General features: G+C 50.5%; 1 protein-coding gene across 1 annotated transcript in view; it reads right to left on the bottom strand.

The window, feature by feature from the left end:
- The window catches only part of LOC138514391 (sodium-coupled monocarboxylate transporter 1-like), a 987,363-nt gene that overhangs the window by 369,818 nt on the left and 589,845 nt on the right, over nucleotides 1–27,700 (bottom strand). The window contains exon 8 of the mRNA XM_069629873.1: nucleotides 14,764–14,852. Within this exon, the coding sequence (XP_069485974.1) occupies nucleotides 14,764–14,852 (89 nt within the window). The remainder of the gene's footprint in view (nucleotides 1–14,763; nucleotides 14,853–27,700) is intronic.

A 27,700-nucleotide genomic window follows, 5' to 3' on the forward strand; every position in this document is an offset into this window, starting at 1 on the left:
CTGCAGGAGATAGATGACAGTGAATACTGACTGGTGGGGACAGGGGCCTGCGGATATTACCTGCAGGAGATAGATGACAGTGAATACTGATTGTGTCAGGGCTGGGGCTATTGGCAGTGTTGTGGGGGGACTGGGGGGAGGCAGAAAGGCCCTTGGTTGTGCCAACAGCTTGTCCAGGCGTGTTCTCCACCCTTTTTGCAGGAAGAAGGCCCAAGGATGGAGAACCGCCCGGAAACTACATCTCCCAGCAGGCCGTGTGCTTCACGGTCCTGCTGGGAGCGACAGGACCACACGCGCGCTACTGCGCATGCAAGAGCCGCGCCCAAGAAGCACTGCTCGCAATCCTGGTCACCGGCAAGAGAGGACGTGTTCTTCCCGAGCTCCTGGAGGCACGCCTACGCGGGGCACCGCCCGCCTGCTACATCCCCGGCCCCACGTACATGAAAAGCTAAGTACACGTTTTATCTTGAACAGCTGATTCATCCTGTTGGAGGGAGACGCGCTACGCTTTACAAGACTTAAGTGTAAGACTAAATTTGAAGCACGAGAAAACCTGTTTTGCTTGTTGCATGCAAAGCATGAATACTAACCCAGAGTTGGAGTAGGCTTGGCGGTGAAGTAACCGCACCACTTAACGATCTTAAACCCCTCAGGGAACGTTCCTAGGGAACGACTTTTTTCGCGCGCACATGCACTGACTTTGTTTTGCTATTTACAGCCTGTTGTTGAATCGGATTCGGTGAGACGTATCACGGCCCATCAACACGAAAAGGCCAAAGGACCTCGAACTCCCGCAGAAGCCAGAGCTAAGTGTTTTAGCACTTTGAGTGCATGTTATTGTTTGCTACCTGCACATGGGGTAATGTGGGGTACTTGTGATTCGCATATCGGTGGGGAGTTACCACTAGATGACATGATGCTGGGAGGGTTTGCCTTTATGCAGTAATGAAGGAGAAGTGCTGTGTCATTCATGATTTATTAGGCAGGCATTGTGAAACTCAAAGCAACACCAGAGCATATGGTGATTATTGGTTAGAGGCTCCAATACAAAAGCCTTTCCAAAACAATAATCTCTAAGTGTGTGATACTTGGATGTGAGTGAGTGGGCGGAGTCACTTCAAACGATCACCTGCAAGATCGGCACAGGAGTCGAGGAGTATGTTACCCTAATTTCCCCTTACCCATCCACTGTTATTCCATGAACCTCTTTCCGGTTATCCTGAACTCCCTCTACCCATCCACTCAACGGACCCTAACCCTCTTTCCCCAGAGGGTTGCGGAGGCCTGCGGTTTCTATTTCCCAGGTGCCAAGACTCAATGGGGAGGGAGGTGTTCGTGCTGCTTCTGCGCCTGTCAAGAGGAGTGAGGATCTGACAGATTGGTGGGGATAGGGGCCTGCGGATATTACCTGCACGTGATAGATGACAGTGAATACGGACTGGTGGGGACAGGGGCCTGCAGATATTACCTGCTGGAGATAGATGACAGTGAATACTGACTGGTGGGGACAGGGGCCTACGGATATTACCTGTTGGAGATAGATGACAATGAATACTGACTGGTGGGGACAGGGGCCTGCGGATATTACCTGCTGGAGATAGATGACAGTGAATACGGACTGGTGGGGACAGGGGCCTGCGGATATTACCTGCTGGAGATAGATGACAGTGAATACTGACTGGTAGGGACAGGGGCCTGCGGATATTACCTGCTGGAGATAGATGATAATGAATACTGACTGGTGGGGACAGGGGCCTGCGGATATTACCTGCTGCAGATAGATGACAGTGAATACGGACTGGTGGGGACAGGGGCCTGCGGATATTACCTGCAGGAGATAGATGACAGTGAATACGGACTGGTGGGGACAGGGGCCTGCGGATATTACCTGCAGGCGACAGATAACAGTGAATACGGACTGGCGGTGGCTGGGGCCTGTGGATATTGCCTTTGGGGGCAGATGCCTGCAGATGCTGACCAACGTGGATAAAATGCCAGAAAATACCTTCTGATGGGGAAAGATGCCTGCAATACTGCCTGATGAGACAGGCACTGCCTAATGGAAATATATGTTTGCAGATATTACCTCCAGGGGATAGATGCCTGCAAATACTGAGTGGTGGGGACAAATGCCTTCAAATGTGTTGTGGGTGGAGAGCCACAGCTTTGGTCTTGCTGGTGCTAATTTCCAGCCCCATCTTGTTGCACTGCTCGCTGAAAGCCGACCAGAGCTTTTTTAGACCGATGGGCCTCGTTGCCAGTAAGATCGCGTCAGCAGCAAATACTAATAGTGGGATTCTCTCTTGATCTAAAAGGGGGTAGCCGCGTTTAAATGGTAGAGGCCGTCGATCATACTTAATGAAAATACAAGAGGGTAGGAGCAGGAACTCAGTCTTGATAACTCCCCCCCTGTACCTTAAAGGGTGCTGCTGTTTCTCCTGACAAGCTCCAGCGTATGACAATCTCATTGTCTGAGTAAAGTGGTTGCAAAGTTGAAAGCATCTGCCTGGGAATGCCTTTGACCTTGAGTACACACCAAAGAACCTTTCTGGGAACTCCATTAAAAGCTGTCTTCAGATGAATGAAGGCAGCATGAAGACATACTTTCCTCAGTGTAAGGTAAGCCTGAAGGAAGATCTTCCCGGAAGCGTGGAACAGAGATTTAGGGCAGTAATTTGCCTGATGTATACAGGGGCACTATCTCTCGACATATGCCTGCAGACCAGTGGGGTACAGATGCCTGTGAATAGTGCTTGCTGGTCGCAAAGGTCTGCAAATAGTACAGGCGAGTTACATATACTTCCAGACACTGCCTACAGGGGCAGATATCTTCAAAAGCTGCATGATGGAAACATAATCATTATAGATACTGCCTGATTGTGACAGATGCCTGCAAATACGGACTCCCCAGCGGGGACAGATGCCTACCTAGGCTGTCTGAGGGTTAACGATGCCAGCACATACTGCCTGAAGGGGATGGATGCTTGAAGACACTGCCCGATGAGGACAGAGAATTTCCAATATGGTCTGGGGGTATGGGAGAGGGGAAACGCCTGCAAATACTGCCCGATTGGGGCAGGGGCCTGTAGATAGTACTTGTGGGAGACATGGCCTCCGGATGAATATGGAAAGACACTGACAAAGTGGGTGAGAAATGTGTCTGCAGCCTGAACAGGGGTTGCTTAGATGTCTTAAGTGACTAGAGTAGGGCAGGAGCTATGTGTGGACGCGCTGGAGAGAGGTAGTGTGTATGCGGTGGTTGAGGTTGTTGATGGTGGATGCTTGGAAGATTCTGCACACGTCTACAAGGCGGTTGCTGAAGGTTTGAGCTTCATGGACCAAGTTGTTCTATGTATCAGCGGGGTTCGTAGATGCTTTTGCAGTGGTGGCGTTCATGAACGTGCCCCAAATCTAGATGGTGTCGCCATTGAGGATTTCCTCACTGTGATGGACAGTGTGTGGTTTTGTCAGGCAGGACAGGCTTATCAGGATCCGTTCGGGGATGGGTGGAACCACCTTTCTTCACCCTTTTCCCACAGGAACTCTCCTGATAGGATCTCCAACTCTTGGAAGAGGGGATTTGCTCTGGATGTCTGCTGGGACACAGTGAAGCACAGCTCCTCACCGAAGCAGAGTCTGAGGTCACAGTGCCTTAATTGAGTCAAGCCACAAGTCTTCTGTCCCTAATGTTAAGAGTCCTATTGGAGAAAGACTGACCAATGGAGCAGGAATGCAGATGATGATCTGGGTACAGGCAATAGAGACATTCCTGATGTCTATACTCCACACTGTATAGGTGGAAGAAGTCTTGAAAAGGCTCTTTTGGGTAAGAGAGGGAGTCATGGTGAGGGGAAGAAGGGACCCTTCACTGGGCTGAACCCAAAGCGAGTCCCATGTAGGGGAGCAGTGAATGAGTGCTGGAACTTATAAACCCCAATCTAGTATAATGAAGTGAAAAGAAAAGCGGATTGATCAAGATTCTTGAAGAAAACATCAAATAAAGTGAGAACTTTGAAGAGGACTCCCAACACCAAACGCCCGGTAAGAAATCTAAAGATGGCCTCCAGGGGTGGAGCTAAGAGAGCCACTGTCTATTGGCTGAATGGTAAAAGACTCAAACAACACTAAGCGAGTACTAAAGTGATGCAGTTTCTTTGGTTTTCCCAGCCTGACAACAGGGAATATTTTAACTGCATGTGAAGGTAAGAAAGAACCATTGTGGGAGGAGTCTGTAAATACTGCCTGATGGGGACAGACGCCTCAAGCATTGCCTGATGGGGACAAATAACTGAAACTACAGTCTAATAGAATCTGGTTATAGCATAAACTGCCTTGTTGGGGCTGAGGCTGCATAATCCTTTGACTGGAAGGTTTGGACAGAATTATGTCAAATGCCTGCATATTCTGTTGATGGGGCTGTGGCCTTATTCTGGCTAATGCATGAATCTAAGTTGAACCTGCATACAATGCTGACAGAGGCCTGCATGTTGATTTATGGAGGCTGTTTTTTGCAGATTGTCCAAGATGGCCACCAAGGTTGCCTAATCGCCTGAGTCCACCAGGGCAGCTGGGTAATGTAGGCTGAAGCCCTGTGCTTTCCTCACTGGGACCTGAGCATGGCGCTTATCCTCACAGCAGACATCAGCGGGTCGCTATTTGATCCCCATGACACTTGGAGGTGCAGATGGGAACTTGCACAATAATATGATGATGTTATCTCTCAGCTCTTCTTGGTGTAGAATGGCTCCTGGGAAAGCCGAAGAGGGGAGAGGGTTTTGTGAGGGAACATTTAGACTGTGGTAATCCCTGCACACAAGGGTGATGACAGAAAAAATGACATTGATTTAATATATAGTTGATAAAAACTCTTGCACAGAAAATGCTGAAATTGTTTAAATGTTGTGCACATTTGGAAACTAAGATAAGATTTGGAAAGTATGGGAATTGGGCTAGCATAAGTGTAAAGGGGGGGTATCTGTTCTTCGACCCCCTATATGGTAGGGTAAAGGCACAGAACACGCAAGCAAGGCTCTCAATTTGGTGAAACGTGGTGAGCAGCCAGGCATCAGCTTTCAGGTTCTTAAGTACTGTGTTTCCACCACAAAGGAATGTCCACACATTCTGTTAGGTGATAACACAGCTTCTTTATTTAAAATAAGGATTGCTTCCACTACCATATATATACATATGAATAATAACACTTTGTACTTGGAATACTTATTCAAAGAATGGCAAATATATACACTCAATGTGGTACCACACAATACTTCAATTCAGTAATAGCTGCACTAACTGCAGACAGTTTTAAATGGCAGGTGAATTCTTAAGTGAGGTGTATCAGCATAGAATAGGGAAGAAAGGCAGGTTAGTTGTGAACAGTGGCAGAATGCTTTCTGTGTGAAGATCCCCCCCCACCTGGGCAACTTGTAAGGGAAAAGTAAGGGAGTAATCTATCTTGTCTTTTACAGCCCAGTCCAGTAATGTTCAATAACCTTCTGCTTTTTTTTAAAAGGTTCTACCAGCCCAAAGTACCTGGGGGGCCACAGGACAACAGGATCCAAGATGAACCTGGGACCCCTGGACAACTCCTGAGGCTAGAAGATGCTCTTCCTTGTCAAAGTACCTTTGGTGCATTGGCAGGCGAAGTGGCAGAGTTTCTCGGTTTCACTCGACAGTTCCCTCCAAGGATGGACTCCCCTTGGAAGAAGGAGCCACAGGGATGCTGAGTCCAAGAAGAAAAATGGAACCAAAGTCTTTCTGAAGTGAAGCAGTTTGACTCTTCCTGGTGCTCTCCTCTGGTCGACGATTTCTCCGACTGTAGAAATCCTGTGAAGATTAAACTTGCTGTGGGCTCCTTAAAGTCTTGGCAGATGAGAGTAAGACCTCTGGGAATCTTCGATAACTTCTGGCGGCGACGGGTGCATAGGTCACTTTTGGTGTCAGGTTTCGGAATATCACGTTTTTCCGACTTTCGGTTCTTTGGTGCTGCAGCCGCAACTCGGACCTCTGGACTGCTTCTGGTGACCTGGCCTTGACAACTGGAGTGGAACACAGACCCTCAGCAAGTCTGGACCCTCTGAAAGTCTTTGTGAGCTTCTGGTGGTGGGATACCCACCAGAGGACCTTCCACTGCACTCAGCGACTCTGGATTCTATCTGGTGGGAAAAAGTGGTCAGTGGCGATGGCAAGGATATCCTTTCAAATGTTCTTAGGCAGTGGAACTTTCACAGCTCCAGGGGTCCAGCATCACCATGCCAGGGTATCCCCTCTTCTGGGCAGTAGACAGCAACAGCTTCCAGCAGTCACAAAATACACCTCTTGCCCCTGGGCGACACCAACAAACCTTTTCAACTCAAGATGTCTGGGCATTGCTCTTCTGGACTTTGAAGACCACTTCTCCGGACAGCAGGCACACAGGACTGGCTTCCAGAATACTTTGATGGAGTGCATCATTTTGAACGATGCTCCCTCGTAGCTCGGGGAGAGGTCTCCTTCGCAGGCCCTCTCTGGGTCAGACCATGGGAGGCATGACAACATTCGGATTACAGTGAAGAACTGCAGTTGCAGACTTCCCCTCCAGCTGGGCTTCAAGGAAGCTTCGACTTCAGCTTCCGAACAAATTGGTAAGTGAGAGGTCCCCAGACATACACATCTGTCCCTCATTCACTCGGGCTGAGCCAGTCTCAGTCAGCCAAGCACGCAGAGGGGCAGTCATGAAGGCATGCAGCCCATCAGGCTCACAGGCATTCAGACCATTCACTCCTCCCAAACATCCATAACAAAGAATGTGGATTGGGGCAAGTACCCAGTCTTTCAGCACACTACACTGCATGCATGTCAGTTTCAGTCACCGCTGTCTCATTCATTGTGTCACAAACACAGAAACCCCCAGCCCTAGGGTGTCCCCACAACCCACTGTAACGCTCACCTGGTATCCAACGGGACGTCACTCAGCCTGTTCTGACCTCTTACGACCTCGAACCCTTCCCTGGAGACTACTCGACTGGAGACTGGGCCTGAAACACAGGATTGGCAGAGTTTAACTCCCTACTGTCTCTGTGTGCTTGAACCCCTTCTTCCCCGGGATCCAACCCCTCCCTTTGATCCACAGCTCACCTTGTTTCCTTGGAAAGTGTGCTCTCCATCCTGCTTTCAGCACAGGGGCGCGTTGATTGATGCAGGCTCGTTGCTGCCTAGTTACTTCACTGGCAAGAGTCCGACAGGTAAGTATAATGAGTCTTTTGAACAGTTCTCTAACTTCGTTCCTTTCCTTCCTTAGATGATGGCCGGCGTCCGGGGATGGCGACGTGCTGCTGAGATGAGTAGCGCTGAAGGTGAGTAAGAGCGCGATGCGCGATGCAACCCTTTCGTATTTGTATTGAACTGAGTTATTTTTCTGTGTCTTTTAGGTGCCGCGAAGTTTTCAGCGTAGATGCCGGTTATGAAGAAGAAATGCGGTGAGTAAGCGCGGTATGCGGCGCCTCTAGATGTTTCCAGGCTAACCTGGAGTGTCTTTTCCCTCTTGCAGATGGATGAGAAGTTCCGGAGACAGAGTTCCCCCAGGGATTCAGGTAAGCGTTTGAAGCTCGTACAGTCTTTAAAAAATAAGCAAAGATTTGCTGAATGCTCACTAATGCCTTTTTCCTGTTCTTTTACCTTTTCCTTAGGAAGCGGCGTGCCGGGATGGAAATGACACCGCCGAAGATGCCCGCAGAACAGAAGGAGCAATGAATGATGAGCAGAGGCACCGCAAGGTAAGGCTGTTCCTAACAGTGTTCTTGTTCTTACAGGAGCTGAGCGCAGAAGAAAGATGCAGGCCCACTGGAGACCGATCCAAACACGGTGAGTGTCACGCTGCAGGTGCAGAAAACACAAAGCATGTTTCTCAGCCTGGGCGTGGCTTAAATAGTCTCTGGGTATCCCAGGTGTCTCTGGGCTGAACCACACCCAAAAGACTAGACTGCACATTCAGTTCTGGGAACCAAAATATGTGGGGGCATCCATCCTGTCCCCATCAATGCACTATGAGTCCAATCCCCAATGTTATCCTATGGGAGTGAGTGAGTCTGGTGCCACAAGCGCCAAGTCTGACTCCAAGTGGGTCTTTGGAAGGATGGAGAGGCCCTTGAGGGCCATGTAGGTGATCGCGGCCTGGCACCAGCCTGACTTCTTGGAGGGCTGGGGACATGAGGGGCAGGAATCATGACAACACTCCCACCCAAGGCCCCTCTCAAGGTGGCTCTTCTGTCTGGTCCTGGTTTGTTTGGATGGTTTTGATGAAATCGTCTAAGCAAGCGAGGTGCATGGATGTACTCACAAGGCTCCCATGTCCTGCCTTGTGGACCATACCCCTTCCAGTCTACTTCCAGTTCTAGGTAGTATAATTTGGATCTGACGTACTTTGAATCTAGGATGTCCTTGACTTCGAATTCTGGCTCCCCGGCGACTACTACTGGTTGCGGTGACGTTGCTACCCGGGTCCCAGGTTGAAAAGGTTTAAGGAGAGACACGTGGAACACAGGATGAATCTGCATGTTTGACAGCAAAGCTAGTCTGACCGCCACAGGATTTATCACGGAGGTGACGGTGAATGGACCCAGGTATCTTGGACGGAAAGTTCGGGTTCCTTTAATGGACACGTGTTTAGACGCCAGCCAGACTTTGTCTCCCACTTGGTAGTTGGGGGCCTTTGCTCGGTGTTGATCAGCAAACTTCTTTTGGCGATTCTTAGCTTGAGGTAGGTGTTCAGCTGCCCTTTTAAAGGTTTGAGAAATGGTCGTGTGCAAGGTTTTGACTGCTGGCATTTCCAGGGTTGTAGGAACGTCCAACTCAGAAGTACGTTGGTGCCTGCCACACATGGTATACAAGGGTGTCTGCCCAGTGCTGGTGTGTAGGGAATTATTATAAGCATATTCAGCTATCCATAATAGGTCGAACCAGCTTCCTTCAGCTTGGTGTAACATGCAACGCAGATACTGCTCGAGCGTCTGATTTGTCCTCTCAGTTTCACCATCCGTTTGGGGATGGTGGCTGGTGGATAGCCGGATGTCGATCTGGGCCATAGAGCAGCATTTTCTCCAGAAGTTAGATACGAATTGAGTACCTCGGTCTGAGACCAAAACTGACGGAAACCCGTGGAGCCGTACGATGCCTTCAAGAAATACCTTTGCCAGAGTGGAAGCATTTAAGAGCCCCTTAAGAGGAATGAAATGTGCCATTTTTGAAAATAGGTCCACGACCACAAGAATAGTGTTAAACCCTTGACTGGGTGGTAAGTCAGTAATAAAATCGAGGGACAATGTGTGCCAGGGTGCTGGTGGGATTTCCAATGGTTGTAATAGCCCAGCCGGTTTCTGCTTGGATGACTTGCTTTGAGCACACACTCCACAAGATAGGATGAATTGGATGTCTTTACGCCACGTGGGCCACCAATAATTTCGTTTTACCTTGGCTACTGTTTTAGCGATTCCGGGGTGGCCCTTGATCAAGGAATCATGATAACCGGACATGACTTGTTCTCGTAGTTCTTGGTTTGGTAAGAATAAACGATTCCTGAAGTAGGGCAACTGATCTTTCATCATGTAATGTTCCCCTTGTGCACTCCACGCTTGTAATTGCTCCGGACTCATCAGGTTTTGGATTTCTTCATGTAATTCTTTCTGAGTTATGGTTGCTGTGATTCCTAGGAGCTTGTCACTCGGGATGATTGCTATTGGGTCAGGGGTCTGATACCTTTGCTCTTCTACCCCCATATGGGAAAGGGCATCGGCCTTTCCGTTTTTCATCCCTGGTCGAAATGTAATCACGTAGTCATATTCAGCAAAAAAAAGAGCCCAACGTAGTTGTCGTGAGGATTGGGTCTTTGCCGTCTTTAGGTACTGGAGGTTCCGGTGGTCAGTTATTACGGTGATTGTGTGTCTGGCGCCCAAGAGGTAGTGCTGCCATGCCTTAAAGGCTGACTTAATGGCCAGGAGTTCTTTGTCTGTGATAGCGTAATTGAGTTCAGGGGGTGTGAATTTATGCGACCAGAAGGCAACAGGGTGTACCTGGCCAATTTCGGGGTCCTTTTGTGACAGGACGGCTCCCATAGCCATGCTTGAGGTGTCCGTTTCCACCAGGTATGGGAGATCAGGGCGAGGGTGGCGTAAGATTGGGGCAGATTTGAATCTTGCTTTGAGTTCCTGGAAAGCTTCCTCGGCTTCTGTTGTCCATTGGAACTTTTTGTTGCTTTTCATTAGCAATGACGTGATGGGATGTACGATTTGCGAAAATCCTGGGATGAACCGGCGGTAGAAGTTTGCAAAACCCAGCATACTTTGAACCCCCTTGAATGAATTTGGGGATGGCCATTTCAGGATAGCATCTACCTTGTCTACATCCATTCGGATTCCATTCGGGCTGAGAATAAAGCCCAGGAATTCCACCTCGGAGACGTGGAATGAGCACTTTTCGAGCTTGGTGTAGAGCTGGTGTTGACAGAGTTTCTCCAATACGGATCAGACGTGTTTAACGTGGTCCTGCTTTGATGCGGAATATACTAGAATATCGTCGATGTACACTAGAGCACAGACAACAATCAATTCCCGTAGGACATCGTTCATGAAATATTGAAATGCTGCAGGCGCGTTGCAAAGGCCAAAGGGCATTACTTAATATTTGTACAAGCCGCATTTGGTGCGAAAATCGGTTTTCCATTCGTCCCCCTGTTTTACGCGAACAAGGTGATATGCCCCCCTCAGGTCTAGTTTTGTGTAGATTTGGGCATCTTTGACTTGATCAAGCAATTCAGGGATCAGTGGCAGGGGGTAGCAGTTTTTTACAGTAATCTGGTTCAGTGCGCGATAGTCGATGCACGTTCTCAAGTCCCCCTCCTTTTTCGGTACGAAGAATAGAGGACTGGCTGCTGGAGACTTCGAGGGACGGATGAACCCGTTGGCCAGGTATTGGTCAAGATAGGCCTTTAGGTGCTGGTTTTCTGGTTCTGTGAGTGTGTAAATTCGCCCACAAGGGATTTGTGCGCCGGGTATCAGGTCGATTTGGCAATCGTATGGTCTATGCGGTGGCAGGGTATTAGCCTGTTCTTTCTGAAAGACATCTTGAAAGTCCTGGTATTCACTTGGTAGGGTGCCGATTGCCACAGTCGCAAGCGTGGAGGTTCTGGTGTCTATTGGTTGTTTCTCTTGGCGAAAACATGTGTGGGCACAAGTCTGGGGAAAGGCCAATTCTTTTGCTCGCCAATCGATTCGAGGATTGTGAGATACCAACCATTGCATTCCCAAAATCAACCGGAACTGTGGTGCCTTAATGAGGTTGAAAACGATAGATTCTTGGTGTCCATCCTGGCACAGAAGGGTTAAAGCTGCAGTGCATTGGGATACTGGACCAGAACTTATTTCCGTGCCGTCAACAGTGGTAACAGTGTCGGTGGTTGATTTAGGGCGTAACAGAAGCCCCATCTTTGCCGCAAGATCCTGGTCGATGTAATTCCCAACGGCTCCACTGTCAATGTACGCTCTTACTGCGTGCATCCAAGATGGTTGTTGGTGATTGATCAAGACCACAGACTCGACAAGTGGACCCCTACACTTGCCGGGCTGGGGAGTTTTCCGATTCCTTGATGGTATCTTCCTTATCCGTGGCCCCTACCGTCCTCCTCGGTGGCTTCAAAGGGCACACTTTAAGGAAATGACCTGACCTTCCACAGTACAGACATAACTGCTGCTGTCTCCTTTTATCCCTTTCCGCTTTAGTAAAGGGGGATCTGACCCCCCCGATTTGCATTGGTTCTCCTGAACTTTTCGTTGTGCGGGCAATATTGTCCTTTGAACGCACATACCTAGGGCGAGGGTCCGGTATGGTTCGATCTGCTCTTCGGTCCCGCAACCTATGAACCAGTTGAACAACAAGGTCAATGAATTCTGAGCAGTCTTTCGGGGGGTTCACTACTTGTGCAAGAACATCCTTGAGCTCCCCCCGCAGCCCCCTATGAAATAATGTGGTTCTCTTGTCCACTGGCCATTTTGCTTCAGCTACGAGTCTATTGAATGTGGATATGTATGTTAATAGGTCTTGATTCCCTTGGTTTAGGGACAGAAGTTCGTTGTCTAATGCCTGCCCATGAGTACGACGGGCGAACAGCTTTTCCATCTCCTACTGAAAGCCCATGAAGTCATGCAGCAAATGATCGTCTTTGGCCACAAAGGGTTCAGACCAGTCCGTGGCGCTACCACTCAGGTAGGGTAGCACAAAAGCGACCCGTGATTGGTCATTCGGAAAAGCCCCTGGTCTACAAAGGAAGTGCAGGCGGCACTGGTTCATGAACGTTGCAAACCTCTTGGGATCCCCTGCAAATCGTTCGGGCGGGGCCAAGGGAACTGCCCCAGGAAGGGTTATCTGAACGGGATTGCCTAATGGTGCTGGCATCGAGGGCACGCTTCCGGGCAATGGTGCATGCCCTGCTTGTGACTGGAGAAGTTGCTGGCTTAAATCATCAGTGCGTTCTTTGGCTACTATCAGCTCTTTCCTCAGGGTGTTGGTCTCCTGCCTGGCTGCATGTACTTCGGAACTTAGCTGCCCCAACATGTGGGCTAACTGCTCGGTTTCTGACGCTTCCATGACGCCCAGGTGGATTTTGATGTGAGGCTTTGTGTTCTGTAACGCTCACCTGATATCCATGGGGACGACACTCAGCCTGTTCTGACCTCTTACGACCTCGAACCCTTCCCCGGAGTCTACTTGACTGGAGACTGGGCCTGAAACACAGGATTGGCAGAGTTTAACTCCCTATTGTCTCTGTGTGCTTTAACCCCTTCTTCCCCGGGGTCCAACCCCTCCCTTTGATCCACAGCTCACCTTTTTTTCTTGGAAAGTGTGCTCTCTGTCCTGCTTTCAGCGCAGGGGCGCGTTGATTGATGCAGGCTCGTTGCTGCCTAGTTACTTCACTGGCAAGAGTCCGACAGGTAAGTATAATGAGTCTTTTGAACAGTTCTCTAACTTCGTTCCTTTCCTTTCTTAGATGATGGCCGGTGTCCGGGGATGGCGACGTGCTGCTGAGATGAATTGCGCTGAAGGTGAGTAACAGCGCGATGTGACCCTTTCGTATTTGTATTGAACAGAGTTCTTTTCTGTGTCTTTTAGGTGCCGCGACGTTTTCAGCGTGGATGCCGGTTATAAAGAAGAAATGCGGTGAGTAAGCGCGGTATGCGGCGCCTCTAGATGTTTCCACACTAACCTGCAGTGTCTTTTCCCTCTTGCAGATGGATGAGAAGTTCCGGAGACAGAGTTCCCCCAGAGCGGCTGGGATTCAGGTAAGCGTTTGAAGCTCGTACAGTCTTTAAAAAATAAGCGAAGATTTGCTGAATGCTTACTAATGACTTTTTTCTGTTCTTTTCCCTTTTCCTTAGGAAGTGGCGTGCCGGGATGGGAATGACACCGCCGAAGATGCCCGCAGAACAGAAGGAGCGATGAATGATGGGCAGAAGCGCCGCAAGGTAAGGGTGTTCCTAACAGTGTTCTTGTTCTTACAGGAGCTGAGCGCAGAAGAAAGATGCAGGCCTACTGTAGACCAATCCGAACACGGTGAGTGTCACGCTGCAGGTGCAGAAAACACAAAGCATGTTTCTCAGCCTGGGCGTGGCTTAAATAGTCTCTGGGTATCCCAGGTGTCTCTGGGCTGAACCACACCCAAAAGACTAGACTGCACATTCAGTTCTGGGAACCAAAATATGTGGGGGCATCCATCTTGTCCCCATCAATGCACTACAAGTCCAATCCCCAATGTTATCCTATGGGAGTGAGTGAGTCTGGTGCCACAAGCGCCAAGTCTGACTCCAAGTGGGTCTTTGGAGGGATGGCGAGGCCCTTGAGGGCCATGTAGGTGATCATGGATTGGCACCAGCCTGACATCTTGGAGGGCTGGGGACATGAAGGGCAGGAATCATAACACCCACCACCCCTGGGAAGGCTCGAGTCAGTCTGGCAGGACGCAGCCCCAGAGCCATATATCGTATTTCCACCCAACAGCCATTCAGGAGATAGGGACAGAAACAGGGCTTCCCATGACTTTGGGAAACAAGGCAAAGGCAATAGAAACCAAGAGGCCACAGTGGCCATCTGGCCTTTGTGTAGGAATCCATTGATTCCTAAGGCAGGGCCTGGGTATCCCAAAATGGAGGATACTCAGAGCCACTGTCAAGTCAGCACGTATCTGCCACAGCACATACCCTACTCTGTGGGCAACCCACAAGTGCCCCAAAACACAAAATAAGGTGTACAAGGTGTACCGCCACCCATGGGTGCCATAAGAGTATCCAATGGGTGTTGTTCACCAAAAGACAAAATGAAGAGTTGTACTGCCAGAGGTCCAGGCTGGACCTCAGTGGCAGAAAACATAAGGAAAACACGCACAGAGAATTGGCAGGACAAGGACCAGGAGACCCTGTCCCTCCATAAGGCATTTCCAGCATCCAAATAAGAGTAACACTTAAGGTGAAAGGTCTGTGTAGTATTGGTTCTTGAACAGTGATACCTGTAGAGTATGTTGGGCCCAGCTAAATAAATCCACAAATGACCGTCACAAAATAAGGATTACTTCAAAGAAACACACAACACTTTTGTAAAACCTGTACATTTTAACCAGGTTTCTCCTCATTGTGTGACCATGCCCTTTAATGCACCTATAAACATCCCTTTAGTCAAGTAATCTGTATGCAATATACCTGCCACATCACAGGATAACACAACATGTCCTGAATTAAAATGTACCTTAATGTTCCACTGTAGGCGCTCGCAACAAAGAGGCCAAGGAGACCTGGGAAGTCCTGCAGAATGTCCATCGCCAAGTATGGCAGCAGCTGCAAAGGGAAACATGCCCTGTTTTCGTTCATGTTCTCAAAATACAAGACACGAATTCCATGATGGCATATTATATCAGTAAAAATGATTAATATATTTTTCACTATCAATTTAGTGAACTGCTTTGGTGATTGTGGACCTGCCGGTGAGTGCTAGAACAGGTAGTAGTGTGATATGAGTGCAGGATGGTCAGAAACCTCATTGATATAACAACATGGATTTTAAAATTCTTTCACAACAATTACAAAAATAAAACCCATTGTTATGATATGATCCCCCTATTCAGTAGTAATAAATGGCATTTTATTCTCACATTTTATGCATGGAGCCTTTTATTAGCTTTACTCTTTGATTATTCTTTTTTGGTATTGTTTTCATATATCAAGGTCCCATGGTCCTTAATTGGTCTCTATACACAACAATAGTTTTGTGTGTTTTAGACATCACAGATGAAATACCTACAGAATACAATGTACATTGTCATGTGCACACTTCTATGCTGTGTAAATATAAATTGTAAAATATGTACATCATAAATCACATAAACAATATCTAAACTAGTTAGTGTCTTTGCAAGACTTCTTAATCTGAAATGTAGACACTGTTGTCGTATTCGATTCTATCTTCATATGACCCCAACATGTTTCAATCCTGTGCTCAGAGCCATACCTTCCTCTGAGGGATAACGTAATGTGTTATATGGGCTGCCTATGAAGGAGGAGGGAGAGACTGTTTATGAAGGAAGGAGAAATAAAAGTCAAGTAATAATTGCAGACAGTGACTAGCTCTGAAAGTGAAATTATCGTAGAATAATTGGGTAATTAGCAAATACTCTTACCTCTTAATAGGCAGAGGTGATTATGAGTGCACAACCTCTCTAAAATCGCACCACTGGTTGCTCGCAACTTCATGGGCATACCATGGCATTTCTGGTGGGCCAGAATCTGCCTCATGGTTGAAGATGGGTGTTGGGCCATGCAGCATTTAGAGGTGTGTGTGGTTCTCACAGTATTTATTTTTATTTATTTATTTGTGATACCAATTGTTCTTACTCAACCTTACACAACTTAAAACACAACAAATAAAACCATTTCAAGTACATCATTTTAAAACTAAATTCATATAAAACAGATACAATTAAAACAGTAAAACAATGTCTAAACACACAAAAAAACACATTAGGCGCACATTAAGAAAATTGAAAAACAGAATTGTGCCCAACAGTAACGTTACGTCTTTCAGAGAGCTACTTAACATATTCGCTATTAAACACTCCTCTGACATCTGTCACCTCTTCAAAGAGCTTGACCTGGATGTCCTTGCTCTCACTGAGCCAGCTCTGTCACGAGTTTTGACACTCTCCTCCCGGATGGCTCCAAGATCAACTCCGTCACCAGAACCAACCAACCCGGAGGGGGAGTAGCTCTTATCATTTGGGAGTGGGTCCCTGCCTCTGTCATTTCTAAGCTGACCTACTCCTCCTTTGAATTCCTGGTCTGCAGGCTCTCTATCTCCCCTGGCCTCTCTCTGACTGTGGCCACCATCTATAGGCCTCCTGGCAAAGCCCACCTAGCACTGGCACCTACATTTTCGGTCATGCGGCCCATGACGCATGTGTTAGTTGATGCCTTTGCCTCCACCTTCTCTGCTCTTCCTACTCCTGCGCCTTACTCACACCCTGACACCCTGACTCTCGAATATGCATCTTGCCATTTCAAACACTGTGCAAATCCTGTCTCCTGCCATGAGAATCCATCTGAAGCCTACCTCCAAGTGCAACTCTGGTGTGACTCTGACCTTAGCGGCCTGAAATGCAAGTGCAGGGTGGCAAGAGGAAGTGGAGGGCTTCGAGTGCATCCTCTGACAAACTGGCCTGCCGCCTGCTCCGAAAGCAATACAGACTTTCTGTCCTGTCCAAGAAGAGAGTCCACATCCAAGCACCCGTGTCTCTGCGGCCTCTAACAACACGGCCAAACTCTTTAAAATCTGCAAGTAGCTGGCCAATCCTTCTGGAGTCTCCACCTCTCCTGTACCCTCCCAGGCCCTCTGTACAGCCCTGGTTGATCACTTCTCTACAAAAACTCAGGCCATCCTGTCCTCACTCTCCTGTTCCTATCCCTCTAGCGCTCTGGCCCCCCTCCGGCTGCCTCTCCCTCTCCTCCTCCTTTCTCCTCTTTCTGTCTGATAACACCTGATGACGTTTCTAGACAAGTCCGATCTATGAACGTTTTGTCCAAACAGGTGCTCCCCTGCTCCTCCAGAACCATCAAGGACCACATTAACACCCTGGCTCCAGCCTTGGCCGATTTATGCAATCACTCTTTCACCACTGGTGCTTTCCCCTCTCTCCTCAAGCACTCCCTTGAGGAACCCATCCGTAAACAGCCTTCTGCCAATCCTACCTGTACAGCTAATTATCCCCTTATGTCTATCACTGCTTTTCTGGGCAAACTTCGGGAAAAGCTGGCCATCTCCCAGCTTACTCTCCACACTGAAACTGTTGGCTGTCTCCATGACCACAAGTCTGGGTTCAGAGCGGCCAGAGGCACTGAAACTGCTCTCCTGAACACCCGTGAAGATCTGCTCTCCAATCTCGACTTCTGTCATCATCCTCTTTCACCCTTCCTCTACTTTCGACACAGTCAATCACACCATCCTGATCAACCAACTCCGTGAGAACCTGGGCATCACAGATCAGACCCTGGAGTGTTTGACCTCTTTCCTCCTGGACCGACCCTCCCAGTTCCAACTTGGGTACTTTCTCTCCACCACCTCTCTCCACATGTGGTGTTCCACAGGGCAGAAACATCTCACCCTGGCTCTTGAATGTCGCTCCTCTGGCCCACCTAATCCCCACATTCTGCTCTAACTTTCAGTGTTATGCCGATGAAACACAGCTCTCCTTGTGGCTCCCTACAGCCTCCTCTCCTCTATGGCACATTCCAGAATGTCCATCCGTGATTCAGGATTGGTGCATCTCCAGCAATCTCTGCCTTAATGCCAGTAAGACACAGATCCTTCTCATTGGGACCCCTGCTCCCGCTTTCCCTCTCTCACTCTGGCTGCCCTCCATGGGCTCTCTTCGCCTTGCTGTGAGGCAGAAAACCTTGGTGTCATCTTCAACTCCACTCTGTCCTTCTCTCCTCACATCACAAACCTTTCCAAGAAGGTCCACTACCAGCTGCACATCCTCAGAGGTTCTATTCCTTTTCTCACTTACCCCCAGAAGCTCATTGTCTCCAGAGCCCTGGTTCTCTCTAGGTTGGACAGTAGGTAACAGCCTCTTTCTCAATCTGCCTTCCTCTACTCTCTGCCTTCTGCAACTAATCCATAACAGGACTGCAATACTTATCCTTGGCCTCAAGCCCAGTGACTGGATCTCGCCAGCCCTGAAATCTCTCCACTTGCTCCCGGTGGCTGCAAGAATCAAGCTCAAGACCCTCTGCATAGTCCACAAGGATTTCTGGGGATGGGTCTGCACTACATTCAGCACTCTCTTCCTAAATACCTTCCTTCTCGAGCCCTGACGGTCAGGTGCTTCTCCAGGCACAGCGTAGGGGGCAGATCACTTTCCTCTGCACGTTTCTCCATCTGAAACAGCCTCCCTGCCCCTCTCAAACTTGAGCCGGACCACCTGAAGATTCAGAAGCAGCTCAAAACTTTCCTCTCCCTCCCTCCCCTGCTGACCTTCCTGTCTGCTGCACCGACTGGTTGCTTGGTTACCCTCAGAGTCTCACTGGGTACCTGGCTCCTCTTGACCGGTCCTCCCCGCACTGCCTCCAGGCCTGTTTGCGCACTAGGGGCTGTAGCTGTAAACTCTACAGCTCCCCACGTCCTTGCACTTACCCAGAGCCGCGCTGTACTGGCTTTACTTACTCAGAACAATACTCAGAACAATGCTGCCGTGATTTCACTTCCCCCTCCCTCTTTGCACTTCCCGGTCCACTTTCCCTGCACCTTGATTTACTGCACTTGCACAATCTCAATGACACAAGGCCTAGTAAAATCGTTCGTCTCGTCCTCCCTCCGTACCCGTGCCCAGATCATGTCCAGTTTTCTCTGTGGGTTTGGTTTGGCTTTAGAGAGGATTGCAAAAACAAAGAGGTGATGGCTGGAAGGTTTAGAATTAATCTTAACCACTGGCAACGCTCTGGGCAACCCTCCAGACCACCGTTCTTCGCCTGCCAAGCCATTACAGAAGGGAAAGACCATATGCAAATCAGGCTTGGCCCCACCCCAAAAGGGGCAGTCCAGCCCGAACTGCTAGGCCACATCCCTTCTGCACGAGACCACAAGCATCCCCAAACATGTTTCGCCCTTGTTGGGGCTCATCAGTGAGGAGTAGCTTGGGTCTCTAGGCCCAGCAGGCACGGGACCCACGTCTGGGCATACCCGTCCCACTCGGGGTGACATAGCAAAAACAAAGAGGTGATGGCTGGAAGGTTTAGAATTAATCTTAACCACTGGCAACGCTCTGGGCAACCCTCCAGACCACCGTTCTTCGCCTGCCAAGCCATTACAGAAGGGAAAGACCATATGCAAATCAGGCTTGGCCCCACCCCAAAAGGGGCAGTCCAGCCCGAACTGCTAGGCCACATCCCTTCTGCACGAGACCACAAGCATCCCCAAACATGTTTCGCCCTTGTTGGGGCTCATCAGTGAGGAGTAGCTTGGGTCTCTAGGCCCAGCAGGCACGGGACCCACGTCTGGGCATACCCGTCCCACTCGGGGTGACATAGCAAAAACAAAGAGGTGATGGCTGGAAGGTTTAGAATTAATCTTAACCACTGGCAACGCTCTGGGCAACCCTCCAGACCACCGTTCTTCGCCTGCCAAGCCATTACAGAAGGGAAAGACCATATGCAAATCAGGCTTGGCCCCACCCCAAAAGGGGCAGTCCAGCCCGAACTGCTAGGCCACATCCCTTCTGCACGAGACCACAGAGAGAGAGAGGATTGGACAGGATAGGCATGTAAAATGGTGCTTTTGGTGGAGATTTGGCATGTTTTTGGAGAGTTTCAGAGAAATTTGATAGACTTTTGTGGTGCTTGTGGGTCCCCGTTGTATCCCTTTTTGTCACGTTGTGTGTGTTTTTGCACCCCACTTATCTTCCATATTTAAACAAAAACACGTTCCTCTTCCATTTTGTGTCACCTAGACCACATAAAAAGCTTAAAAGGTTTTCTAAAATGCATTCTGTGCAATAGCTTTATATGTACCAAGAACCCTTTCCAGTTGCCTGTGTGATTCTTGTTGTATGATTCCATTTGTGTGTCTTATTCACTTGTCTTTGTTGTGTTTGTCTAAATGTTGTTTTAACTCTAGGGTTAGGTGGGGTTGAGGAAGAGAGACTGGACTGCTCCTTCTTGTCAGAGGATTTAGCAGTCAACAGCTAGGTCCATGAGGAGGAGAAGGAGGTGGCTATGCCGGAGGAGGCCAAGGCAGATCAGAAAGGGCCTTGGAAGGTGCTATGATGGAGGAGGGGGAGGCGGAAGAGTCAGGCTCATCATAGTTGGCGATGTCAGGTAAGGGAATCCTCCTTAGGCTAGAGATGGTGGAGTATGAAAGTGGCTTGGTTGGTTAGGAACAAGTTACTTACCTGTAACTGTTGTTCTCCAGCATAGGTCTGGCATGGATTCACATGCTCATGAATATTCCCCGTCGTCAGGCCGGGAATCCTCGGTAAAGAAAAAATCAGTATCAGTTTCGTTTCTGATCTGTCTTTCTTAGTAGTAACCAATCACTGGTCTCTGGGTCATACTGCCCCCAGCCAAATGACTGTCCTCTCCCTAAGCCCCTCCCCTGGCAGCCATCCTTAGATTTGGTAGCACGTAAAGTGGCAGTAGGACCAAGTGAAGAGCCGCAGAGGGAAAGGAGGGAGGGTTCGCATGTGAATCCATGCCAGACCCATGCTGGAGAACAACAGTTACAGGTAAGTAACTTGTTCCTTCTCCAGCATGGGGTCTGGCATGGATTCACATGCTCATGAATATAAGAATACACAGCAGTACACACATGCACAACCACGGGAGGTGGCAAGGCTCAACATCAAGCATTACATGAACTCAACATTAAGCATCTCTTACCTCCTCACCAGACCCACCTTCAGGCGAACAGGTTGCGCAGCACTGCTTGGCTGATTCTGGACTCCTCCCTGGAATCCCGGTCGACGCAGTAGTATCTCGTGAAGGTGTGCGTCGACCTCCACGTAGCAGCCCTGCAGATGTCCAGCAGGGGCACACCAGATAGGAACGCCGTGGTAGCAGCGATCGCTCTGGTTGAATGGGCTCTCGTACGGCCGGGCAACGGTCGGTTTGCCAACCGGTGACAGTGCGTGATGCAGCCGGAGGGCCATCTGGAAATGGAAGCCTTCGAGAGGGCCTTCCCTTGGTTCACAGGTCCAAAGTTCACAAACAGTTGTGGTGTCTTCCGGAAACTCTTTGTGCGGTCCACATAGAACTTCAACGCTCTAGCTACATCCAGCGAGTGCAAAGCCCTTTCGGCCGGCGACAAAAGCAACGGGAAGAAAACTGGTAACACCAAGGGCTCGTTGAGATGGAAGTCCAACGGCACCTTGGGCATGAAGGAGGGGTGCATCCTCAGCACCACCCTCATCTCGTGAAAAGTCAAGTATGGAGGCTTGCAGGATAGGGCCTGGATCTCTCCCACTTGTCGTGTGGAGTTGATGGCCACAAGAAATGCTGTTTTCCAGTACAGGAACTTCAACGGTGCTGAATGCAGAGGCTCGAAAGGCGCCCCCATGAGAATGGTCATCACCACGTTGAGCTCACCGTCGGGAATGAATGGAACAGTCCCTTCATAAATTCCTTCACCAGGCGATGAGACCACAGAGATGATCGTCCCGTAGTTCTGGTGTAGCGGGAGATCGCCGCTAAATGTATCTTGATGGAGGCATGAGCTAGCCCCGCCTTGGCCAGCGACAGCAGGTCCGGCAGCACTTGAGGGGCCGTAATTCACAGAGAGTTAATCTTCTGTGCACGGCACCAGACAGAGAACCTCTTCCATTGGTGTCCATAGCACTTGAGAGTTGAGGACGCCCTGGCCTTTGCAAGCACCTCCTTGCAGTCTGCCAGGATATCGTCCCCTCCAAACTCTAGTGCCGCAAGAGCCAGGCCTGCAAGTTCAGCGACCCCAGGTGGTGATGGAGTATGGCACCTCCTTTTCTGGAGAGAAGATCTGCATCCGTCGATAGTTTGACTGGGGGGGACGCTGACAAGTCCAGAAGGTCCGGGAACCAGATCTGTCTCGGCCACGCCGGTGTGACGAGGATCATCCTGCACCGGGAGCTCTTGAGTTGGTTGACGAGTCGCAGAAGCAACGGCAATGGGGGGGAACGCATACAGGAACAGGCCATCCCAGGGGAACGAGAAAGCATCGCCCATGCTCCTCGGCTGGGGAAACCTGCTGGCGAACCTCTGGCACTTGGAGTTCACCGCCGTCGTGAACAGGTCGATCTGGGGTTTTCCCCATCGTTGGAAGAGTCGATCCGCTTGATCCTGACACAGCTCCCACTCATGGCACGAGCGCAGCTCCCTGCTGAGTGAGTCGGCGATGGTGTTCTTTATTCCTGCCAGATGGAAGGGCACCAGAAACATCCCTTGGGCGACGGCCCAGTGTCACAGATCCTGGGCCTCCTTGGATAGGGCTGGGGGTCTGGTGCCTCTCTGCTTCCGGATGCAGAACATCGTGGTGGTGTTGTCAGTGAAGATCCTCACCACCTTGCCCTTGAGGGACGGGAGGAACGACCTGAGGGCCCAGAACACGGCTCGGAGCTCCAGGATGTTGATGTGGAGTGCCCTCTCCTCCGGGAGCCAAAGGCCTCTTGCGTGGAGATCTCCGGTGTGCGCTCCCAATCCCTCCAGGGAAGTGTCTTTCATCACAGTCTCCTGATGTGCCAGGGTCTGAAAGTCCTTGCCCGCCGCAAGGTGCGCGTGGTGCCCCACCATCGAATCGCATGGCGGAAAGCCTCGTTGAGCGGGATCCTGTCTTCGAAGCTGCCCGTCGCTTGTATCCAACGGGCGTCGAGGAACTCTTGTAGGGAACACATCTGCAGCCTGCACAGGCGCACCAGGTAGATGCATGAGGACATCATTCCGAGCAGGGACTTGATGGATCTCACCTTGGCCACGTCCGTGGCCAGTAGGCGCTGTACCTTGCCCAAGATGGCCTTTGTCCTCTCCTCCGACAGAGAAGCCAATCGCGCTACTGTATCGAGCTTGGCTCCCAGAAACAGCGTGACCTGCGATGGAACCAGGCGAGATTTCGAGTAGTTGATGGAGAATCCCAGATCCGTGAGCAGTTGGACGGTCTTCTCTGTGTGTTCAACGGGAAGTTCTCTTGTCCTTGCACGGATGAGCCAATCGTCCAGGTAGGGGTAAACGTGGATCCCTCACAGGCGCAGCCGCCCTCCACCTGTGCTAGGCACTTGGTAAATACCCTGGGTGCCGTCTTCAATCCGAATGGCAGGGCCTTGAATTGGTAGTGCCGCCCTTGGACTACGAATCTGAGAAACTTTCGGTGTCCTCTTAGAATGGGGATGTGGAAGTAAGCATCGCCTTCCTCCAGCTGTCCCAGCACGTGCTGGAGGGTGACCATCCTGAACTTTTGGGCCTTGAATTATTTGTTTAACCGAAGCATTGTCCAGGATGGGGAGCCACCCTCTTGTCTTCTTTCTGACAAGGAAGTACCTTGAGCATACTCCGGAGCCCCGGAGCCTCTTCGGGACGAGCTCGATGACACCTTCCTTGAGAAACGCCCTTACTTCTAACAGCAGTTGAGGGACATGATTTTCCTTCCTGGCCATCGGAGGAATGCAGGGGCACTTCTTTAGAAATTCGAGAGTGTGCCCGTGGGTCAGGGCATCCAGCACCCAATGGTCGGTGGAGATCGACTCCCACACGCTGACGAACTTCGCCAGCCGGCCTCCCATCGGGGTGCTCAGGTGGGGGCCCGATGCTATGGCCGGTTCAGTCCTGCTTGGCGGCGGCCTTTCCGCCTTGGCCTCCTTGACGAGGACGATGAGATCCTCCTGACTTGCCATGTCCTCTGTAGGCCTCCTGCGACGAGGAGCGGGCCGCTTGCCGGTACGTAGAGGAGCCGCCGCCGATCCCTTGGAGGCACCCTGTCTGCCTCCGGCGTTCCGAAAGGGTGGCCGTCATTGCTGCAAAACCCCCAAGGCCCGAGCCGTCTCCGTGTCAGTCTTGATGGCTTGAAGTGACTCATCCACTGTTTTTCCAAACAGGTTTTTCCCGTAAAAGGGCATGTCCAAAACTCTGGTTTGCACGTCCTGGCGGAAATCTGTTGCCTTGAGCCATCCCCGCCGTCGAAGGCAAACACTGTTGCCCAACTGGCGGAACCCAGTGTCAGCGATGTCCGTGGCCACCGTTATGGCACCTCACCATCCTGCAGGATCTCCAGGGCCGCCACCCTCTTGTCCTCCAGTAGGAAGTCCAGCAGGGGAGCGATCTTGTACCACAGCTCCCTGTCATAGCGGGCCACAATCGCTAGGGCGTTGGCTGCCTTAATTGTCATCGCCGCAGACGAGATGACTCGTCCTCCCATGGCGTCCAGTTTCTTTCCCTCGCCGTCAGGCGGGGAGGTTGAAGTTGAAGCCGTCGCCCCCGCCGCTTTCTTCTTGGCCGCCGCTGAGACGACCGAATCCGGGGTCGGCTGTGCCCTAAGGCACAAAGGGGTGGAATCGGAGACCTGGTACTTCTTCTCGTACCGATCCCTCTTGGCAGGCGTTGTGGACGGGTTCATCAGGAGAGCAAGTCCCTCATCCCAGATATCGTCAATTAACGGCACCGCAAGGACCGCCTTCCTCTTGGCCTTGCGCCGCTGGTAGAGGAAGCCTTCCTTCTTCTGTTCTTCGGGCAGAGCTGGAAAAGCTTGGATGCCCTGGCAATCATGGCTTGGAAAAGTTGGGCGGGGAGGCCCGAGGGAGTGGTGATGGAAGACCCATCCCATCGTCATCCGTCCCCGTTGTGGCCATATCTGTTCCCGTGTCATCCTCGTGTCAGGGGAAGGAGATGAAGGCTGAGCAGGCCGCAAGGGCTGGAAAGGCGGATGGGTGGACTCTCCTCCGCTTGTTTGGAAGGCTTGCCGATGGGCCTGGTTCTGCTGGGTCGTCCGTTGGGGATAGAGGCAACCTTGTCCTTACCTCCGTGCATAAGGTTTGGATTGCCATCAAAATGGCTGCCGAGTTGTCCTGAGGCTCGGGCGCTGGCTGTGACGGGCGCGATGGCTGCTCCTCCTCCACCGGAACCTCGTCGGCGCCACCGTCGCACTCTTCGTCTGCCTCCTCAGGGTTCCTCCCGTGGGACCGAACCTCCTCGAACCTCTTGTTGAGGCCCTTCACAAGTTCAACCAGCTCCTCCTCAGAGGCTGTATCCGTGTCCGTAATGGCCACCACCCCCCCTATTTTTCCACCGGGGTCTTCATGGGGGTCTTATCGATGGGCTGAAAAGAGGATTCCCTCCGTGTTGGTTCCACCTTGGGCGCGCTTGAGTCCTTCACCTTGGGGGAAGGGTCACCGCCTCGCTCCCCCTCGGCTGAATCCTTCGAGATCGACCGGGGCCTCTCCAGAAGCTTACACGGGTTCTCGAATGTTCTCTTCCCTGAGCCAGAGCGTTGGCTCGTGGTTGATGGCGTCGGTGAGAGTGCGCCCTGCCGGGCAGCCGAGGTGCCCGACCCTGCGCCACTCCCGGTGCCCGCGGACTCGCGGTGCTTTGCCTTCAGTTGGGCCCCCGTCGCCGGGGCGCCCTCACAGGACTTAGAAGACCGCTCGGACTTCTTCTCCTTCTCACTTGCAGGGCCCTTCTCCAGCCAGCTGGCGAGGCGGATCCGACGATCCCTCATAGTCCAATCTGACAAGTTCTTGCAAAACACACAGTCCTTTTCCACGTGCGTTTTGTCTTTGTGAAGGCAGTAGAGACATCTCGAATGCTCATCCTCCTTGAAAACATTTTGTAATCTGCATCCAGGGCAATTCCTGAACAGCTTGGATCCGGGTGTCGAGCTTCCCTTGTCCTGGGCCATGTCCACGAGGTAGGCCTCAGATCTTCTGGAATCCTCCAAGAAGCGTAACTCGACACAACTTCGCCATTAGGAAGTAGAAACGGTGGAGCTTGAGGCTCGATTGACCGAAAAAATGAGATTAAACTCTTTGAAAAAACGCAAAATGCAGTAAAAGCTCGAGAGCTATAGCATGAGGACTCCCAACACTTGAACGTGTGGTAAAAATCTGAGGATGGCTGCCAGGGGAGGGCCTTAGGGAGAGGGCAGTCATTGGCTGGGGGCAGTATGACCCAGAGACCAGTGATTGGTTACTACTAAGAAAGACAGATCAGAAACAAAACTGATACTGATTTTTTCTTTACCGAGGATTCCCGGCCTGACAACGGGGAATATTCATGAGCATGTGAATCCATGCCAGACCCCATGCTGGAGAAGTAGAGCCATACAAGCTGAGACAGAACCCCCAGTTTGTGAGTGTGGTACTAGGAATAGGAGTGTGACTCCACATGGCGGTAGAGTGAAAGAAATTGAATGTGAAGGAAAAGTAAAACATTTACTTTTACTATGCAGTCATCCACTGCTGTCAGGATCAAAGCCACTGCAACCGTTCCCAGTGCACAGACCCCCAATCTGCAGTACTGTAGCCGGCTTGTACACAAACAGGCATTAAACAGCCTCAGGGTAGCTGGCAAGATTTAACATTGCATAGTCATGGACGTGTGCAGGCAACGGTCATGTAACATTGTGCTCGCTGGTTGTTAAGTGGCAGTGTTTGAAATGAAGTCAAATATGGTGATAGGGTAAATGTGGGACAATTAATAGATATTTGTAAATGTGTTTTTTTTTAATGAATTTGATGTTCTGATTCGCCACAGCAATTCAGATGAACTTTGTATTCAAAATCTCACATCAAACCATAAGTGTTAAGTGGCCAGTCTCGCTGGCTCTGTGATCAAAAGATGAGTCAAAGCCAGCATTCTAACTCCATGCTTCATTATTATAACAACCAACACTTAAGGGATAAGGGTTAACTGGGAACAATGTGAGCAAAGCTTCCTTTTAGTGCCGGAGGGCTCATGCCTTCCCTCGCTCCCTCAGACTATGCCTCCTGGAGGTGAGCAAAGAATCGCTTCTCAGTCTCTCCGAGTTTCTAAGGGCCCTGCACTTCTTTATTGGTTGAGCTGTCTTTTTCGTCAGCATGTCACTCAGCTGTTTCTCATCCTGAATTACTAAGCCCCAGCACCCTTGCAGCCACCAGAGCGGTCCCATATGAGGTTTACATCACTGCACTGGAAAGAAGCTTCCCATGACCAGCGATCCTCGTGGGACCTTCATTGCAACCCCACTGCATCCCGCTGCATCCCACGCTTGAAGCGGCCCTTCTCACCATATATTACTGCCTTAGGCACCCCTGTGCCTCGTCTGCCACATGGAGCACCGGTTCCATGAGCACCAACTTTACATAGCTCTCAACCATTTGTGTCACAAAGGCGGGTGAAAACACACGATTTTATTTTTGGCGGGTGAGAGGCCCATTGAAATGAATGGGCATGCAGGAGGCTTGGCGGGTGAGTCAGCTGTTTAGAAGGCGGGTGACACCCGCCAAAAGCGTGTGAGTTGAGAGCTATGACTTTATTCAACATTATTGCACGCATTTCACCCTGACTAAGATGGTCGGTGCATTTGGTGTGCCCCGCTCCACTCATTTTGTTGGTTTACATGGTTGCTAAGCAACCAGTCGTGAGGCCGCCAATTTCAGCCTACAGGCGTCCGCCGGCATGTGGAAGCCGTCCCTCGGGCGGACCGAGGA

Source organism: Ambystoma mexicanum, chromosome 12 (assembly GCF_040938575.1).
Source record: "Ambystoma mexicanum isolate Mex_15411 chromosome 12, UKY_AmexF1_1, whole genome shotgun sequence".
NCBI lineage: Eukaryota > Metazoa > Chordata > Amphibia > Caudata > Ambystomatidae > Ambystoma > Ambystoma mexicanum.